The sequence below is a fragment of the Cucurbita pepo genome, chromosome LG15 (genome assembly GCF_002806865.2).
Source record: "Cucurbita pepo subsp. pepo cultivar mu-cu-16 chromosome LG15, ASM280686v2, whole genome shotgun sequence".
Lineage (NCBI taxonomy): Eukaryota > Viridiplantae > Streptophyta > Magnoliopsida > Cucurbitales > Cucurbitaceae > Cucurbita > Cucurbita pepo.
In genome coordinates this window covers 4,319,517-4,340,883 of record NC_036652.1, presented here as the reverse complement: position 1 = coordinate 4,340,883, position 21,367 = coordinate 4,319,517, and the positions used below count along the sequence as shown (strand labels likewise).

At 35.9% G+C, this 21,367-nt stretch overlaps 1 protein-coding gene and 2 non-coding genes across 4 annotated transcripts; all 3 read left to right on the top strand.

The window, feature by feature from the left end:
• The first annotated feature begins 5,878 nt into the window (after positions 1 to 5,878).
• On the top strand, positions 5,879 to 14,917 carry LOC111811499. Of its 2 annotated transcripts, XM_023698378.1 has the most exons (3): positions 5,879 to 7,626; positions 10,978 to 11,295; positions 14,522 to 14,917. In XM_023698378.1, the coding sequence occupies exons 1-2, from the start codon at positions 6,071 to 6,073 to the stop codon at positions 10,994 to 10,996; spliced, it is 1,575 nt and encodes a 524-aa protein (XP_023554146.1). In that variant the 5' UTR covers positions 5,879 to 6,070; the 3' UTR covers positions 10,997 to 11,295; positions 14,522 to 14,917. The 2 variants fall into 2 exon arrangements, with proteins under 2 accessions (XP_023554146.1, XP_023554148.1); XM_023698380.1 differs by lacking the exon at positions 10,978 to 11,295 and having other exon boundaries at positions 5,883 to 7,626; positions 14,522 to 14,914.
• Positions 14,918 to 15,210: 293 nt separating this feature from the next.
• On the top strand, positions 15,211 to 15,282 carry TRNAM-CAU. Its single transcript has one exon. It is a non-coding gene; the product is annotated as a tRNA-Met (tRNA).
• A 3,820-nt stretch (positions 15,283 to 19,102) lies between these two features.
• On the top strand, positions 19,103 to 19,174 carry TRNAM-CAU. Its single transcript has one exon. It is a non-coding gene; the product is annotated as a tRNA-Met (tRNA).
• The last annotated feature ends 2,193 nt before the right edge of the window (positions 19,175 to 21,367 follow it).

Below are 21,367 nucleotides of genomic sequence, written 5' to 3'. Positions count from 1 at the left end.
TTAGGACAGCAAGAAAGAAATCCCCGTCTCGCCCATTAAGTTTGGTAATGATTCTGGAGTTGTCTGTGTTTTAAAGAGAATAGTTGTTGTTGATTTCAAGTAGGTTTGCAGATGGATTGTTGTCTGTTGTCTGTTGTCTGTTGTCTGTTGTCTGTGGTGGGTACAAAAGATATCCAACCAGGATAGTTGGTTTGTAGAAGTGACCACATTACCTAATCGAGTGGCAAGGGGAAGCATTTGTTTCCTGTACGAGAAAATCAAGTTGTAGCCAAACTGATTGGAAGTAAGCGGTGGTCTGATCAGAGGTCAGTGGTTGCGAGCATTAGAGTAGGTTGTGACCTCCTGATCAAAAGGTGACACGTGAGTAGTGTCCATCGGACCACGTGAAGGCTGAGAAAGACAAGTGCTATGATGTGACCAAGGAGGACGGCATCATCTAATAAACAAAAAAAAAAAGTGTACATGACATCCAAGTTAAAGTACAAGTAAGAGGTACGATGTCATCAAGAATGTCAGAGATACACTTTAACTTGAGTAGGATCTTGAACCATAACCATTTTGAAGTGTGAATGCATAAGAGACTTTATCTTAGCAAGTCGGAACCACCAATATTCAATTGTAGAGCATGCAAACGTATTAGATTTCGCAGGCTAGTGGAGCATGAAAAAGTTGTAGATGCATGGTGTCACGGTCGTATTTTTTCAACTATGTGGCGTTGTGATCTTAACACGCTCACAACAAGCCTTGAGGGAAACCCAAGCCCCATATATCTTTCGCCCAGACTTTGTAGCTTCGTTAGACCTTAGGCGAGATTTGTTTTCACCAACTAAACATCACTTGTGCAGAATCCAAGATTGTTCGATCACATACGCTACTTATGTGTGCATATTCAATCATCTGTGGCACAATTGACTCACCTTTGCACTAAGCCAAGTCATTCGGCTCAACCTTGTCTCTATTCGGGGCCAAGGTGATAAGGATCATAGTGTTCCAAATGTTTCAACGGGACCTATTACATGATCCAAGACCAAGAAGATTTAATAAGCATTTATTCTTCATCTACAAAATTGGATAGGTTCGGTTCAACAATTATTTCATGTGCTACAAGTTAATTTGATTGAGGAATGACCATTTCGAGCTTCAGAAGTTTATATTTGCACGATTGAAGTAATGGATGAACCTCTTGTAAATTGCATTTGATTGATAAGTTAGAAAATTTTATTTAATTATTTTTAATTTCATAATTCTTGTAATGGGTAAAATGGTGGGAGTTATTGGTCAAATTGACGATTTAAGCGGATCAAAAGTAAATTTTGGGACATTTTAAGAAATGAAAATTTCTTCTGTGGGGACAAATTATTATGTAAAAGGCCGATGGTGAAGGAATGAAATTGAGATATCAAATTGAGACTCACCCTTAGAAATTTGAGAAAATCATTGTGATTTCTAAGTTTCATGCAATTCTGGTGGAAGATTGCATCTGGGCGTAGAGTGATTCAATTTAGAACAAAGTTTCAAATCTTGCTTCTAGATTTTTTTATCGTAATCTAATTTTAGTCTTACCTCTAGGTTGATCCGAATTTTGTACAAGGAGATGTTAATTGATGAGAATTAGGGTTGTCTTATTAATTTGGTATAGAGCTGAGATCGTTGGACTGAGAATTAGGGTTGTATTATCAATTTGGTATAAAGCCTTACATCTTCGGGATTAAGGATCGTTGGGCTGAGAATTAGGGTAGTCTTATTAATTTGGTATAGAGCTTAGATCGTTGGGCTGAGAATTAGGGTTGTCTTATCAATTTGGTAGAGTCTTACATATTTGGGATTAGGGTTGCCGGGTTACATCTTTGGGATTAGGGTTTGTCTTATCAATTTGGTATCATAGCGGATTAGGATTTGTCTTATCAATTTGGTATCATAGCGGATTAGGATTTGTCTTATGGGATTAGGGTTGCCAGGTTACATCTTTGGGATTAGGGTTTGTCTTATCAATTTAGTATCATAGCGGATTAGTGTTTGTCTTATCAATTTGGTATCAGAGCATAGGTTACATCTTGGTGACCAATTCTAGAATTGAATTTATATTTCATTTATGTTATGGTAAATTTTTTCTTTATTGTTCATTTATTTTATTGTTGCCATTTCCACCCTTTTTTTTGTCATCTTCTCACTTTGTTTTCATTTTCTTCGAAAGATCATACTTAGATCTTAAAAAAAAAAAAAAATCCTTATCATATTTGTTCGTGGTTATAAATCCTTGTCAATTTGAATTAGAGGCTTATTTAGAATTAATTTTATCTTTCATTTGTCATTTTATCTTTTCTTCAAATATGTCCGTTTATTTTCTTGGTGTCATTTCCACCCTTCTTTGTCATCTTCTCACCTTGTTATCATTTTCTTCTTTTGACTCTGAAAGATGACAAAGATGCAGTTCTAATACCAAATTGACAAGGAATTGATAAGATAACCGTAATCCTCCGTCCAACGATCTAAGTTTTTGTTGAAGCAAGAACCCTTAAGTCAAAGAAATTAACACCTCCTTGTACAAAATTCGGATCAATCAAGAGGTAAGGCTAGAATTACGATCCTCTAATCCTCCGCCCAACGATCCAAGCTTTTGTTGAAGCAAGAACCCTTGAATCAAAGAAATTAACACCTCCTTATACAAAATTCGGATCAACCAAGAGGTAAGGCTAGAATTAGAATACCTCTTACGATCAATGATCTAGAAGTAAGATATGGAACTTTGTTCTAAATTGAGTCACTCTACAATCGAACTTGACCAAGATTTAATGACTCAGATGCAATCTACCACAAGACCAAGATTTAATGACTCAGATGCAATCTACCACAAGCATGACATGAAACTTAGAAATGGTAAAGATGATGTTTGGATTTCTAAGGGGGAAAGTTGGTGGCCAAAATTTAATCCTTATCCCCTGGATATCCACGAAAGAAGTTAGTTTGCCCAATGTCTTCCACCCTTTTGCCAATTACCATAATTATGAAATTAAAAATAATAAATAGAGTTTTTTAACAACTTATCAATCAAGTGCAGTTTATAGCAACTTCATCTGCTACTTCAACCGTACAAATATTCACTTCTGAAGCTCGAAATGGTCCTTTCTCAATCAAATTAACTTGCGTAGCACATGAAATAATTATTAAACCGAGTCAATCCAATGATTTTGTAGATGAAGAATGAATCCTTGTTGAATCCTTTTAGTCTTGGATCTTGTAAGAGATTCAATTGGAACATTTGGAACACTATGATCCTTATCATAAGGTCTCTCAATGCAACATTGCATCCAACATCGCATCCAACATCATCTTGGTTCCTAGTTAACATGGCATCATGTCTTGACACCATACCAAGTCACGAGATGTAGGTGGTCATCGCAGCTCACTCGTTCATGCCATCGAGAAGGGGCCCACATGTCGTTCATAATCGCGGGACATTCTGAACATCTATCCACTAGGGCGCAATGTTGACACACTCGTGTCATCTGATACTGTCATTGAAAACCTATTTCAAAGGAAGTCGCTCAACACACTCGTCTTAGAACGCTTGCCCTCAATGTGACACATGCATGTGCCACAGGGTATCTCGCTTAAGTCACAGGGCTTAGGAGCGGTGGAAAATTGACACCGTACCTCCCTCTAAAGTATATTTTGAGACATTTTCAAATTAGCTGGCGTAGACATTTTCATATTTTGTTCTTTTTAGTCTTGATAGTTAAATGTAATCATTCAATTTTCAATAGATCTTCATTTCAATAGTTAAATGTAGTCGGCCATGCCACGATCGTTGCTCACGTCATTCGCATTGCATTGCTTGAAGTTATGTCTTGTTGCTACCCTCAAATGTGACTGATGTTGACATCCTTGTCATCGTCGCCCGCCGCTCACCGTTGTTGAAATCATCGTTTCGGGAGTTAATTGTTAGTTTTACAGACTTATTTTATTCCAATCTTAATTTTGGATGCAACATATTGCTAATATAAATGTAGTAACTGAAACAACAAGATTTGTTGTAATAGGAACGGTTGATTTTCGGATTTGTTATATCTTATGTAGTTAAGTGCTCGAGGTAAGGGATTTTCTTATTGAAATTCAAATTGTTTTACTTTCTAAATTACGGTTATATATGTATGTTACTGTATGGTTATATGTTGTTTGTTATCCTGCCCTTATTGATCATGAAAACTATATGTTTTGGGACCTATATGATTTATGAATGCCAAGGAACGTGGAAAGGGTTACATGCTTATGCTTGTGTATCGGACAGTCAGCCACCAAAGGTCACGTGAGGTGATTGTTGATGACTATTTTTGTGGTAAGGGTTACACATTATGTTTATCGAGTAATCAGTCATTAATAGTCACTAAAGAGTGATTGTTGAAAACGATCTTTGGTGAATAGATTATACGCTATGTGTTTCAGGTAATCAACTATTAGGGTCCTTCGATATTGATTGATTTTTGGTGAATAGATTATATGCTATGTGTTTCTCTTTAGTTTGTTGCTTAACTATTTAGTTAAATTACATGTATTTAAAATTTCTTTAGATAGAGGTACTCCGAGCATGATTTTACTTTAAATGTCTTTTAACATTACACAACCTCTCCGACTAGTACATCTATAGAAAGTCAAGTCGTTACATCTTTACTGTTACTATATAGTTTACTTTTTTCTTCAAAATTTTGATTACACATGCTCGTGACATACGATATACATGAAGTCCAATGAAAAAAACGAGCACGTATCATATCATGATGTATGCATCCATGCAAAGTATATTGGGAATTATTCATGCTTGTGACATACAATATGCATGTAGTCTCATAATTTCAAATTATGGTACATGGTTATGAGACACGACCATTTGTCACCGAGTGTTATGTCTCAGTCATCCATAATTAATCATCACAATAGCATATGTCAAGAAAGAAACTCAGCTCAATTGAATCGAACTAAAACAACTAAAACAGGGAAAACCCGAAGTTGGATTAAAAAAAAGTCATTAAACTGAGTTGGAATCAGACAAACGGAATTAGACCAAGCAAGACAAAAACCGAATTGAATTGAACTAAAATGCTTTGAATCGATCTATACTAGGTTCAACCCATTTGAACTAATCTAACTTCAAACATATACTCTTAATTAAAAGATTCTAATACAAACACGTACTCTTAATTAAGAGATTTTGACATGTTGAACTAAAAAACATAAATATTTTTAATTAAGATGTGAAATTGAATTTAAGGAATATAATATTTAAAATCATAGAAAAAAAAAACTTTGGCTTTTGTTTTATACCGTTTAGATATTTAGAAGTGTTCATATAACTTAATAACTCACCAATCCAAACTATGAGTTGAATTTTTTTTTTTAAAGTTTAGGTTGAACCGAATTTTTAGAAAGAAAAAAAATTTTAGGTCAGTTTGAGAGTTGACATTTTTTTTATCCGGTTAATTCAACTCACTCGAAAATAAAGTTAAACTCAACTCTACTATACTTTTAAAATTATTATAACAATTAAAAATATTTATTGTTTGTAACTTAGTGGCTCGTTAATGTTTGATATTTGAAATTTACGAGGCTTTAGTTAATAATAATAATAATAAAAAAACATGATAATCAAACCCAACTCGAGAATAAAGAGTTAGATCGTAAACTCTATTCAGACTAATCGGGTCACAAATTTAATCCACCCGATTCAATTTGATTTTTGTACAAATGAGGTCGGATGTTATAAGAAGATTAGTATACATATACATATACATATATATATATATATATATATATATATATATATATATGTCCATGGAAGAAGAGGCAGGAAAGGACAATGGTTAAATCCAAGATTCTTATGCCCACAGCTATAAAGAATACACTCGACGCGGACATCACAAGGGGCAAAGGGCCCCGACCCTTCTCCATTCTCTAATCCAACATCCAAAAAACCTAATTTCAACAATTCTTTTGTCGCTATAAACCCTAAATCTCTATTCCCAATTTCATCACACGTCCATGAATTCCGCGCAATTCACTTCTTACGCATTTCTCCATGGATTCCGCTACTCAAATTCTCAAGAAAGAGCACAAAACCTTCGTTAGACGACGATTACCGCCAACCCCACTACCGCCGCCGCCGCCTTCTCTTTCTTCTTCCTCTTCGCCTCCTCTCAACCCAACTCTACCGGCCAAGCCCTCAGCCCCTTGTCCGGTTAAGAAAACTCGGGATTTGCCTAATTTTTCGGAATGTCATGCTTGTGGCTTTCGTGTTGACGCCGTTGACGGTCGTTCCAGGCTTAATTCTCTCTACAGCGAGTGGCGGATTGTTCTTCTTTGTAAGAAGTGTTTCTCTCTTGTTGAATCGTCTCAGGTTTGTTCTTACTGTTTTGCTGACTCGAGAGGCGACTCTTTTAATTGCTCTGAGTGTAACCGTCGGGTTCATCGGGAGTGTTTTTCCCTGTATAGTAGAGTTGCTCCCTGGTCGTACTCCTCTTCGGGTTCTGAGTTTTCTGTGTGTATTGATTGTTGGGTTCCTAAACCAATTGTGACAGCGAGGGCGGTTTTGAGAAGTAGGAAAATTAGGAGAAAGAATATCAATGTTTCGGATTTGCGGAGTTCTAAGGTTTCCACTAGTGGAAACTGCAAATCATTGAGTTCATTAGTGAAGGATGCAAATTGTTTGGCGGATAAGAATGTTGATGCTGCGGTTAGAGGTAGGGAACATGCGCTGAAAAAGGCTGCTGTGGTTAGGAGGGCTTCTGAGTTGGCTAGCGATGCCTTAAATTTGGTTGCCCAAAGGGATGAAACTGCTGCCAAAGAGTCTGGGGAATCTGCTGACGATGCCGAATTGGCGATTCAGTTGCACCGGGCTATGAATAGTTCTCCAAGGTTATCCAAGAATTTTTGTTCGGCAAATTCGAACTACATGGCTTTTGAGAATACAAGGGTGGTGGATGATGGGGACACATCAATAGGAGAACTGTGTAGTGAGGAGTTTGATTTCTTTAAAACCCCACAAGTTTTCATTAATAACAGTTTATGCAATTCTCCTGACAATGCTGCTTCTGAGCCTTCGGTCACGGCTAAAGATCATGTCGCACCGTTAGAAATCAATCGTTTAGAGTCCATGGGAAACAATCCTGTACCAGCAAAGGGCAATGGTTGCTCGGTAAAGTGTGATACTGAGTCTGAGAATGTGGAATTGTCTCCTAAAGAAGATCTGAGGAGCAGGTCAATTGAATTAATGAGTGCCGGTTGCAATCATGATAGGTTATGCTCTGAAGATAAGTACAGTCTACCCAGGGATGAGAGATGCATTGCAAAGCCTTATCACTATTTCTTCAAGTATAAGAGGAGAGATACAACTAAACGCTATCTGTTGAAGTATAGCAAGAGAAAATCAAGACTGAAGAGAATGCCTGATTGCAAACCTAAAATTCTTGTTGATGGAATGTGCTTGGGTGTTCCGTCTTCCTCTGCAGCAATTCTAATTAGTACTGAGAAATTTCCAGTTATTTCAAATGCCTCATTTGGCTGCTGTGCTGTTCCTCTGCAAGCTTCTAGCCTCGGTGTGCATGCTGTTCAAGAAATCAGTGACCAAGGAGGCAGGTAAGCATCATGCTTTTTTCTGCAGCTGATTATTTGAGGTTTCCTTTATACCGTCTAGCATGCACTATAGTATGAACTGACAACTTTTGGAGGTAGTATTTAAATGAAAAATCTATGGATGATGTAATGACCTGATTTTTGATACCTTGAATCACATGTTGCCATGTACAATCAAGGGTTAAAAGGGCGGTAAAATTTTCTTTGGTAAAACGGGAGACACAAAGACTTTAAAATTTAAAGATGTATTCAAAATCAACATAAAAGTAGTTTAAAGGTAATTTCTTGGGAGTCAAATCAAAACAGTTATTAAAAAAAAATGCACAAGTTTTGAGAAGTAGCATTTAAAATAATAATAAAATGACAAGAAGAAAGACGACTTGATCTAAAGGGCACCCCTTGCAACAGTGGTGTTCACTCCATCTGAANAAAAAAAAAAAAAAAAAAAAAAAAAAAAAAAAAAAAAAAAAAAAAAAACATGGAATAAGTATAAAAATACTCCGTAAACAACCTACTTTTAGGCTCTTATCAGACTTAATCCTACACACGGAAACTTGGTTATGTGCTCATAACTAGGCCTAGTGATAGTCAAACTGTGGCTTAATGTCTCTACCAAACTTTGTAGGTCATTGTGTAACTAACCCTCTGCATACCTCCTTTAAGGAGTATTCAATCCTTCTTAGGTTCACAACCTAGGGGTTTCCTGTTTTCTCTTGGCTCTAGGTTTCATGTATGTCTAGGTCCTTCTTCAAGTCGCTGTGGCCCATGGAAAGGCCCTAGGTCGTACTCTTAAGTCTGGAGGAGCCCTTTTGCTCTAAAGCGATGACCGTACTCCATGCATGTCTACCTATTGAGCTCTAATCGGTGGATTCTTCCTAATGGTATCAGACAACATCTACATGTTCTTAAGATCAGTAAACTACTTGTCATTGTGCATTTCCAGGCTGGAAATGTAAACTACCTTCTCATGTTCTCTCCTCAGGTTAGAACAATAAAACTACTTGTCTTAGGAACAGTAAATACCTATTACTTCGTCTTTTTAGGCTAGAACAGTACACCACTTAGGATGGAATAGTAAAAAGACCATAGCTCTCCCCACTAGGCACCACCGTTAGTACTTCAATATTATACCCTTTATGGCTCTTGAAATCCTTAGGTGATAACTAAGCCATGTGTAACAAGTAAACACTAACCTCTATTGGTTAGTTCACGAATACGGGTTGCGCCCTATCCGTCCCTACACAGTACTTGGTCAACCCAAGGAGGCTATGGAACTCATGACTAGGTACTAGGACTATATAGGAAACAGTATCTCATGGTCTATGGAAACCATAACTAGCACTCTATGACAACATAGCAATAGTCCAACTCATAATTGGGCAATAACGGGCTATCCAAACCCTAAATCATGCATAATAAGCGTATGAAGTCATACAACATGCTCGTCATGCTCATCAAGTGATAATAATCCAACCTCAATACATTGGAAAGCATAAAAGCCTAATGATCTATCAGAGTTCACATATCATGTATGCAAAAGCTACATAACTGTAAATAGGAAAGTTGTAAGCTATTCATATTATCTAAGCACAATTATCATGAGACTAGGTCAAATTAGGCTCCTAAACATAATACTCAATCATTGTCCTCAATCCCAATCGACTCCAGCAAGTATTTCTTAGAAACTTGCTCCATATGGTTACTTGATTGTAGACTTCCTGAGCTTGTTTTGGGTCTTCGAGGATATTCCAAATTTCTCCAAAATTTCTCAATATTCCCTAAATTAACTCAAAAGAATAGAAGGGGTGAAAATGACTACCTTCAATTTGTTAAAAACAAGGTTGAGAAACTAACCGTTGACTGTACGGTTATCTTCTCCAACTTGTGTGCATTCCATTCTGCATTCTTTCCTTCTTTCTTTTTAATTTTTATTTTGAAAAAAAAATCTTTTATTTATTTTTTTAAAATTCTAGATGTTACAGGTAATCACTTATTTGTATTTAAGCTAGCTCTAGAGTTGCATACAAATTTTAGTGAGTTTGCTTAAGGTAGAAGTACTTTGTTAATGTTTCACCTCTTTCAATTCAAATTTTGTTCAATATATGATTCGTGATGAGTACTATCTGTATTGTAAATAGTTGCTGCTAGTTCAATGTAATGAGCATACGTTACTAGTCTAGTACCACCAAAATCACCTTCAACCTCTTGGACAGTAGGGGTCCTTCCATAAAACTTATTAATATATCTTCCCCTGCTCAGTACTGGGGTTGTTGGTGGCTGCAAAAAGTGTCACAGGTCATATAGCCAACTACTTACCTTGTTGGAAGGTTGTACAATTTCCTTGTTGCTTGATGATACTCTTCAAAAATTCTTGTATGTTCACCCATCAAACTATCATGGAAATCATGTAAAATCAATCTGAACAGTAGCTAATGTTAAGGTATTACTTTTTTTTCCTTTTTTGTTTTTTGATGAATAAATATGCTTTCATTGAGAATAAATAAAAGAATAGCTTCGTAAAAGCCTACATAGAAGCATTAAATCTAATAAGGGACCAAAGATCGCTAGGAGAATGTTTGATCCCTCTAAGAACTTTATTGTTCCTCTCGCCCTAGAGGCCCCATAAATAGCAAACACCTCAGCCTGCCACAAAAAACTGCCCCTATGAATAGCCGACATGATGCCAAACTCCTAAAATGGCTTGCTCCACGTGAAATAATCAATATCACAGCCCCAAAGAGCTCTAATGCCTTCGTTCTCTGAGTAACACCTACCTAGAGGTCACGTATTTGAATTTTTGAGTGAGCTTAATATGGAAAAGCTTTGATGTCTCCAAAGTCTAGGTCATGGAGCAGGTGCAGACTACACAATATTAGGAAAAAGGAGTTGCAAGAAATTTGGAATCAAACTTGGCTAGCATTGGGTGTTCAATAAGGGTCATGGGTTTATAGAGGGAAGAAGTCCCATCCATGGTGGCTACCTACCTAAGATTCACTATCCTGCGAGTTTCTTGGACACCAACATGTTGTTGGGTTAGGTGAGGTGTTCGTGAGATTAGTTGAGGTGTGCACAAACTGTCCTGGACACTCATGAATTAAAAAAATTAGTTAACCAAGAGCATGACAGGCTTTTTTGACTTCAACTTTTCTTTTCTTTTTAAATGTTTATTCCATGAGAGCAACTAAAGAATGAACTGTGATCTTTGCTCCAATTATTTATTTATTTATTTTTTAAATTGAAAAAAGTAGATCAGCAAATATCTTAAGGAAACATTTTGTGTGCCTAATTCCAAAGAAATCTAAAGTTTTCTTGATAATCAAGCTTTGACCAATTTGTCATGTTGCTTTGGTTCAGGTCAGCCTTTGGCCTATGAGCCCTTTTGATAACACTAAAGTAGGGACAAGATCAGATGCTCCTTTAAGGCCTTGAAGAGGTTGCCTTGCAGTTTATCCCAAATGTAGTTGGTACTTCCTCTTAAGTATCTTAAAGAACACCAAACTCTCGTTGGACAACTTTGAGTTGAACTAACTCACCACTTAATGATGAATTCATCCTGGAGATACTAAGTGGAAGGAAAAAGCTCATTTCTTGGATTTTCTTTGAATTCTCTTTCACTCAGGTTGCCAAAAGGCTTAAAGAACAAAGATCTGAAAGGTTTGAACAAGCTAATTGGTAAATACACTTCTCCAAACAAAATTGAAAGCCACAATTTACAGGGCTATAGATGTTCCAAATATTTGTAAAAACTGAAAAACACACTATTTCTCCTATGGAAAAAGCAACTTGATCAATCTAGACCGCCCATAACTCTCTTTTGAAAACGTTGAATGGTATATTAATTGTCTAGTTAGGCTTACATGTTATGAGACTTGGAAAATTAAGCAGTTTCTTTGTCAATGCCTCTCCTTTTGAAGATGAATCCATATTAGATCACTTTCTTTGAATTTCATGTCTTTGATGCTTGTTGTCATCCTTCTTGTCCTTGTTTTTTTTAAAAAATATCTTATCTCAACTCGTTCTAATCTTGAAATTCTGGGCATATTTATCATCTTCAACACTATAATATGAGCAATAGAATGCAGAACAAAGTCCAGCGTACTGATAGGTCTTTAAATCTAAGGACATAAACCACTTTAGGACCATAATGTGTAGTTTGCTTGTAGATTGATTATAAGAAAATTCAGTAAGAGGTTGGATGAGATCCCATTGACGAGTATTCTTTCCCGCATAACGTCTTAGAAGATACCTCAAACTTCAGTTGACAACTCCAGATTTACCATTAGTTCTTTTGATGATGAAAAGAAGAACTAAGATGAGGATTGGTTTCCAATTCTCACCAACGTGTGCATAAATGACTTAAAAATTTTGAACTTTTCATCAAGGATGGTTCATTTTTCTGCACTTCTTTGGTTCTTTTTGTTGTTCTTGTAGGCTTTTGAGTGTTGGAGTTTGGAGTAAGCTCTTTATATTTCTGGTTTTTGGGATGGATGATCTGTGTTTGTTTTATTTTTGGTAGTTTATTTATTTATTTTATTTTGGTATCTGTAATCAATATTTTTAACCTATTCTAAGCCATAAACTAGAAATTCTTAGAACTCTTGACAACATGACAATTGTGTATATATTCTCATACCCTAATCTTTCGATCTATTGCCAATAAAAGTTTTCTTAAATAAGAGTCGAAGTTTTATCCTTCCCAAATTTCCTCTAAGCTACCTCACTTGAAGTGAGAATGAATTCTCTTACTGGCAATGTGGAACATAAAGATGGTTAGCTTTAGAGAGAAACCCCACATGAAAATTATTTTTGTTAATAGGAAACAATAACCGTTCATTGATATGATGAAATGGGATACAAAAGAAGCTCCTATTGAGAAATAATTATAAAAAAAAACACCTCCCTAGCAAGGGTGTCGAGGTTATAATACAAAAGGGGAGCAACCTAAAAGAGAAGTAGAATCAATAAATAGGCAATGCCACGATTCTTGTCCAAGAAGATGCGAGTGTTTTGTTCCGACCAAAGACTCCAACAGAAAACACGAACATGGGTAAGCCAAAGGATCTTTTTGTTCGTTTTGAAAGGGTGCCCCAAAAAAGAAGATTATTATTCTAGTAAGGAAAGCTCCAACCAATTCTAGTACCAACTAATTCATTCAGGCGAAACACCTTGTAAGAAATTCCTGAATTTGGCGGTAAAGGAAATTACTGAAGAGGTGAAATGATGGATCATTGTTGCTATAGCATATAGGGCAGCAGCTGGGGTATAAGTATAGCCATTGAGGACGGCATTGGAGCTTAACAAAAGTATTAATGCTAAGAGTGGCTAAGCTCCCATATAAATAATTTCACCTTTCTTGGACAACGACCAACCCAAATATTGTTATAGATATAGCTGATTTCGTGCACACATTGGCTGTTGATAAAGCCCTTGAGAATGATTTCGATGCGAAAAAACCATCCTTTTCCAAAGCCGAGTGCCAAGAGTCTTCACAGGTTGAATCATGAAGGGGCAATTAAATAGTGGATAAAGTGGCGCGTTCTTCAATTTCAGGCTTCATGAGATTTCTACGGAGATGAAGGATCCCAAAATACAGCAGTAGGTGCGTCTTTCTTGGTCGATAAGTAATAAAGCCCAGGGAAGAGTTTTTGAAGATTTGAGACTCCTATCCAAACATCCTTCCTAAAGGATGTGCGGTGATTGTTACCGACCTATGAAATATGTGCATAAAGCATTTGTTTCAAGTTATTTGTGCATTTTAACGACTTGTAGGAAGAATGCATGGTTTTGGAATCCAGTTTAAGGTCGAAGTGGATGGAACCATATTTGGAGGCAATAGCCTAACACCAATGAGCCTCCTGCTTGTTGATACTAATTTATTGGCAAGATGGGACAACTGCAAGTTGATACTGATGTCCATCAAATTTATGTTAAGGCTCGTTGCTTCTTCAAAGCGTTTAATAATGTTAAAAAGGTTATCAAGGTGTACATCAGGTGTGTAGAGAAAAGAGTAGCCCATTGACAAACTGTAGATGAGTAATAGGGATGACATTGGGCTCTTTACCGACTTTGAATCCTTTGATCCAACCATCTTGTTCAGCATAGTAAGCAATGGGTTGTAGTTCCCTCCACTCGGGATATAGTAACACCGCTATACCTTCATCAACCACTCAGCTTGGCTGAACCCAGGATTCACCTTTCACAACATAATATCCTCTTTTTTGTTATTTAAGGAACAGTTCTCGGTTTCCATATTGGAATCAACCATATTCGTCGATTCTAGATATGCATTATGCTTTCTTAATACTTGAGCTTTGTTGAGTTCATCTCTCACTTCTTATCATAGTTCTCAACTTGATTGTCAAAGTTACATTGGTAAAGACGACAATGGTTTAAACATCCTTTTTTCTTTTGTACATCGGCGATTGTTAATGATATGTTCTTCCCTTCTATAAACCGTATAAAGCCAAGCCATTCGATAAATTCATTTGGCATCATTCTTCTTTCAATGTCTAGGTTGGGGAACAAAGATTTTTTTTGCATTGCGATGTATATGGTGGCAGTTACTAGTAGTCTTTTTGGGATGATTAATCCGAGTTTCATCCAGCTTGGCGGTTCTATTCTATAACTCTATTTGGTTGCATCTTCTCGATTATGATTTACTCAAATCTTGAATCTACATGGATGATGTCCCATTATTTTTATTTTGTTTAATCAGATGTTCTTTCCTCCCTTGGGTTTTTATGTTTTGTTATTTCGAGGCGTTTAGACATTCTTAGGCTCATTAACTGAGACTAGTTCCAATTTGCAAAGACGTCTCGATGAGAAGAATGTTAAAAAATGTTATCTCTGATTTATAGTTGTTGTTACAATGTAGTTTATGTGTTGCTCATATGAACAGGTAAATGAAGAAACAGTTGCCACAAGAACATTTCTGGAAGGGAAAGGGACAAAATATTCTTAAACATTGTGAATATGAAGGCTAGGAGGGGCTTTCCTTTCCCATTTGCAACTCTTTGACAAGGAACTCAATTTATGTGCCTGAAGAGCTTATAAACATGGGTGGTGTTGTTGTTGGTGCAAGTAAAATATTGTGATAGTTTATTTGGTCATGAAGGTTGAGTTTATTTGGTCTTGGTTGGTATCAACTGTGTTGAAAATAAATGCAATTCCCAAATTCTTTCAAATGGCAAGTTCGATCAAAACAGAACTCTTGAGTTGCGTTCGTGTAAATATTTTCTATGGCATGTTTTTGCTTCGACATATTTAGTCTATGAATAAAACTCCATTAAGCAAAGTCCAAAAATTCCTCATGTCTTATGATAGTAACTGGATTCGGACATGATACCAAGTATCTCGTTTTACTTATTTCTCTAAACGTTCACTTTTGAAAGCATTTTCATTCTCATGTTTCAAAGTTCGTTCGGGAAAAGTCGCTTTTAAATGAATTATTCCAATACTTTCTTCAAAATACAGTTCAACAAATGTAGATTGATATACAAAAATAAATAGAATTGTCAATAATTGAACTTTAAGCAATATTTTGTTTGAAACGAAATAATACATTTGGAAAAATTTAATGTTCAACAAATCAGAGTGGCGCAGCGGAAGCGTGGTGGGCCCATAACCCACAGGTCCCAGGATCGAAACCTGGCTCTGATACTAAGAGAAAGGCTTCCGACTTTTTGTTTTTTAAAATTCTTTCTCCATGGGCCCCATTTAGGGTGTACTGGGCCCATTGGATTTTCTAATTTCATTTTTCTTTTTCTTTTTAAGAAAAAGGGCAAAAATGACCAAACTACTTCCAATAAGATGACTTCGACCCATTTTTTCATTATTTTATTTTCTTTATTCATGAAACTTTTTTTTTTTTTTTCTTATTCATCTTGAGATTTGGCCTAGGGAGCCCTCAATAAAATTCTACAAGTTGAAATTTTAAAATAAAATTAAAAAATTAATTTTCGTCGGAGCTCGAGCGTTACAATTCAATTATCGGCCAAGCATTTGTAACTATCTAAGAGTAAATGAAGCGGTATTTGAAGTATCTTGAAGTGTTGTTGCAATGAAGCTTCGTTCTTCTAAATGTTGTATTAATTGTCATTTGAGTTCAACTTTAATGAAACTTGATTTGAACTTGTTTGAAGTTTATATAATATATGATTGAGATGTGTTGGTTTATATCATGAGTTGTACTTGTAAGACCCGAGCTTCGACGATGATTAATTTTAATTTTTTTCCTTACAAATTCTAAATTATGGGGTTTTATTGAAGGTCTTAAATGCTTAAATTCAAGATGATGTAGAAGAAAAATTCTTACAAAAGTCGAGAAGTTGGGGTTTGAGGGAGAGAAAGAAAAGAGAAAAACAAAGCCGCTCAAGGGCGAGATAGAGTTGGAATTTGGTCGTAGGTTCTTCTCGAGAACCATCGAAAATTGAGGAAGAATGAGAGGTAAGATTTCAAGTTTTCATTTTCGGTTTTGATTTTTTTGAAATTAGGTTTTGACATTTTGATATGTTGTTCGTGGAAGGATCTCTTACAACTTTCACAAAGGAAGCTAAGTTGAATCAATTTACAAGTTCGAGTTCCGACAAATGTGAAGAATCGTGATGTTTACGGTTTTGAGCATTATTTTGGACAAGTTTATTTCTGTTTATAGTTAACAAATTAGGAAAATTTAATTATGCTAGAAATATGGATTAAAACTCTACCACATTGGTGAAGGAAGCAAGTTGATTCATGTGAAGTAGAACTACAAAAAGTTAAAGAAAACAGAAAATAATCGAGAAACAGGAAAAAACAGGCATTCGAATACGCAGATCTGAAACGAGAAGAGGACACGTGTCAAGCAACAAGTGGGATACATGTCGGCAATGGAGAAAGACACGGGTTGACTAGCTTAAGGGGAGACATGTATGGCGAGGCAAGCGACATGTATCACATCAGTAGAGGTCAACCTAACTCAACCTAATAACTCGCGCATAACACGATCTGCAAACTCGTCTTCCTAGATCCAAACCTCGACTCGACTCGATCGCGAGCATGCCTTGGAGCGTGAATATGACTTGAATCACCTACCAAGAGATTTTTTAAAAAATTTGGAGTCCTTAACAAATGAAAAAGCTTTCTTAGGAAGACACGCTTCACCAATATAAGTGGCACTCGAATTGTAGGGATCACTAAGACGTGTTAGTGTGCGAGCATTTCTTACCTGAGATGCTATGTATGTTATAAAAAATTATTGAAATGTCACTAGGATGAGAATTTGTGATGCATGTCGAATTTTATGCTTTTAGTCGTGCGAGAATAGAGGATGAGATATTGTGATCTATACTCGGCGTGATTGATAGATGTTATCTCTCTGTTGAGTTTGCTTGAATGTTTATATTATGATTTCTATGCTTTAGGTGATTAATAGGAATATCTCCCTAATAAGCATGGATGAATAAATAGATTACGTTTCCCATTCTTTAAGTGATCGATAGGAATATTTCCCTAACAATGCATACACGAGTGAACCACGTTAAGATTAGGGTTCAAGAACTAGAGCGGTTCAAGTTGACTTAAGACCACAAACTTCCAATGGACCAAACCCCCTGTAATCATGAGCAATGATTAGATGTCTAAACCTAGGTGCACCCAAAGATTAGATTAGCTCTGAGGAGCTAACTCCAGGCGTTCTAAAAATGCGAGATGAGGACTAAACCGCCTAGTCACTCCTTAGAACCTAGTAAACCTCCACGACATCTAAGAATAATTAAGAAATTTTAACATGTTTAATAGCAGTACGAACGATATCACCGAAAAAGCCACTCGAGTTACTATTAAATGTAGGGTTGGACCAAGGTTGACACCGTGAATCCATAAACTAGTCTTGGAAAAAGATTTCGGACTACATGCGTCGTTAGCACAAGACGAGGAGGATTCCTATTGAGTATAGGAATGGGACAAGGTAGAGGCTGCAATTTTATAAATCGGTCTTCGAAAAGACTTGGGATAACACAAGTATATGACTTAGGTAAGTGCTCCTATTGAGCGTAGGAACACAACAAAAGCTGAGGCAACTATTCTATAAATGGTTTTTAAAGTGGACTTGATAATAAATATTTGTATTGAATGTAGAAATGAATTACGATTGACACTACGATTCTATAAACTGGCCCTAAAGAGGGATTTGGAACTATACGGATAGTTAACTCTTTTGCTGAGCATAGAAATAAGGTTTGTTATTGAATTTTGAGTTTTTCTTAGGATCAAACCTTAGTTTTCGGTCTGAGTTCTTAATCTTAGTTCGAATCTAAGAACCATAGTTATGGGTTTTAGCCAATGTTCTAGTTCTCATACTTTAGTTGTTGTTCTTGTGTTTAGTTCGTGTTTTTATTCTTGTTTCTTCCCTATAACTCTCTTCCTAGGATTTAAGAAACAAGACATGGACTTGAAAAACCTACGTCTAAAGCTCCAAGTATTTCAAGCAATGTAGTTTGAACGTGTATCTAAGGCTTCATGTATTCCCAGTGATACAACTTGAAACCTACATCTAAGGCTTCTTATGTTCCTAGCAATGTAGTCTGAAATCTACATCCAAGGCTTCATGTATTCCAAACGACATAGCCTGAATCACGATCGTGTTGTATCGTGGGATGTTTAGGGGTTCTTAGTTCATAGTTAAGGTAATATATTTTCTTTGTGCTAACTAGAGACTTATCTTGGTTTCTTGTTTCATGAGGCATAGCATGTAGTCAACGTAGTAGCTATGCCTAGTGTGGCCTTAGATTACTCTCCATGAATAATCGTGAAGGTCACATGATTGATGCAAAACATGAACGTGACTTCCAGCAAGAAACATGGCTAGGGCATCTCATCTAGGAAAAGGAAACATAAGGCTCAAACGTGACATCCTACTAAAAACATGGTGCAGGACATCCCACGTAGGAGAGGAAAATATGAGTCTCAAGAAGCACAACGCGGTGGAAGATCTCGGATCACCTTAGGCATGATTAGAGAATTATCTAGCATTCTTTGGGGGTTATGGTAAATTTAGGGCATTGTTTTGTTCATGTCCTTAGGGTAGCATATCTCGGCATAATTGTATGAGCTAACCCTAAGGTAATGCATAATGGTAATACATCCTATATTCATGGCATAATCCATGGCACTAAAATATACATGTCTTATTTGTGTAATTCATCATTCTTATCAGCTTAAGTCATTCGTTCCTATTTGTCACAACTCTTGAGTTCATAGAATTCTCGTAAGACCCTAAAACAATTTTCCNGATTGTTAGAAATGTCATGTAATTGTTTCAGGTTCCCTGAGAAAGCAGGGCCTTAGTCCTATTGTTCAACAAAACCAAGAGTTTAGCATTCAATTTAATTATTAAAATATCGAGCCGAATATTAATAAATTTTGTGTACATTTTAAGTAGAATTTTTAAAGAAGAGATAATTATAAAACAATAATGTTAAAACCATTGGTTAATCAACAAATCAGAGTGGCGCAGCGGAAGCGTGGTGGGCCCATAACCCACAGGTCCCAGGATCGAAACCTGGCTCTGATAATAAAAAGGAGAAAGGCTTCCACTTCGACTGTTTTTTTTTCTTTTGGGTATTAGACAATTGGGCCAGATTCAGGGGTGTTAGGCCCATTGGATTTATCCGTTGGGCTTCGAATTGGGCCGTTTTGGGCCCATTGGATTTTCTAATTTAATACACATTCAGATTGGCCAGATTCAGGGGTGTTAGGCCCATTGGATTTATCAGTTGGGCTTCGAATTGGGCCGTTTTGGGCCCATTGGATTTTCTAATTTAATACACATTCAGATTTTATTGAATTATATTTTCTATTTTCTATTTTTGCATGTATTATTTAATTGAACTCAGCCAAATAAAAATATATAAATTATACTAAGAAACTTAATGTACCAATGGTTTTGTTAGAGTGGTACTTCGGCCGGACTAAAACCACTCAAACCCAAGACGTCTCTTTTATTATTTTTAGTTTCTTTTTTTAATTTTATAAATTAAAATATCGAGTTTTATCAGAAGTTGTCTACAATATTTTGACCGTATGATATCTCAACCAAACATGTGACGCTCTTCACTGTGTGAAATGTGACCCTCTTCTGCTTGATGCACTCTTCCCCTCTCTGGGCGACACGTGTTTTCTTGCAGATTCATCTCCCCTGCATTTCTAAAAAATTTTCAGATTTCTATGAATTTTCTAATTTCATTGGATTTTTTAATCTCTTTCTATATCACTCCAATCAATTTGGTTCTTTCACTAAAATGGTAGACTTTTAATCCATTGTTTCGTCTAAATTATTTTGATTCTATTTTGTTAAATGTGGAGATAAATAATCCAATCCTAAGATGACATTAGGTAAAATCCACTAAAATCTTAAAAGTTTGAATTTAAAAGAAAAAAAATGGGTAATGAATACTTGTCCGGATTCAAGTGCTACGAAAAATCGTAGTGCCCTCCGATCTTCAATGGTGTATCTAAGATTAGATCGAGATTTGAAATCCAAATTTAGCATATAACTACCTTTTAACATCTCACTACATTTCTTGTGCCACACCCTTGTGTCTATACTTAGGACTCGATTTAGGATTTAAGATCCAAATTCGACATTGATGTTTGGATACTCTCATGTATCCCTTATTACATAGTTTTAGTCTACCATCCTATAAAGAAAGGAGTCCTATCATGATATACGGCTGCTAGAAGTCTAGGTGACTTAGGACATAAGGTGAGTTTGGATAAGGTGGTACTTGGAAGTTTGAGTGAGATGGTTGGCTTAGAGCTTGGGTTGGCTTAGAAGTCTAAAAATTTTTCTTACACTAAAGACACAACCAAGCACAATCAAAATTGATATAGAATCAACTCAAGAAAAAGTATGGAACAGATTATCTTAATGATCAAGATCAAAAGTAAAGAAAACTCGTGATTAGAATCATTCCACAAGAGGTTTGGTCAAAACCACTTGAATGACTCTAGCACGCAAGAATTTGCAAAGAAAATTTTAGCTAAATAAAAAAAAAAAAATCTTTTTAATTCCAAAATGTGATGTCTCTCATCGAAGAAATGAAGGTTTTATATAATTTTTACAACTTTAACCCACCTGTGACACATAACTCCCAAATTAAATTGGCAAGTAAATGAGAAATACCATGACCTCCATAAAATATGTTAACCTATGTGAGTTACAATATAACTTTAACTCCTATATTAAAAACTAGTTTAAATATGACAAACAAATATTTAAATTATAATTAAATAGTACAAGGAATAAAATGTGCTTATTAATCATTCTTGGACTAGTTACATAAATTCAGCTGAGTTTATTAAATGTAATTTAAAGTGTATTTAATGCATCTCTCTTGAAGCTCAACTTTGAACAACATAGAAGAGAGGTTTCCAAGGTCTTTTAAAATTTTCTTTGATGAGTTCACCATGGCTTGAATATAAGTGTACAAGGTTTGTTGTAATTTCTTGGCTCTCGTCCTTGTAATTGGACCTTAAGGTATGGAAATTCGTTGGTAATAGTTCATATCCCAAGACATCGGTCATATCATGAGATTTCTAATCCTTATAAAAAATTTATAATGCATAAGTCTTTCATAATATTACATCTAATTAAAATTTCATATAATTTCGAGTTTATTTGGGCCCTTGAAGACATCCTAAGGTCGCATAATATGGGATACTTTCATCATTTTCCACTTCACTCTTACAACCTCCCTCCGACAAA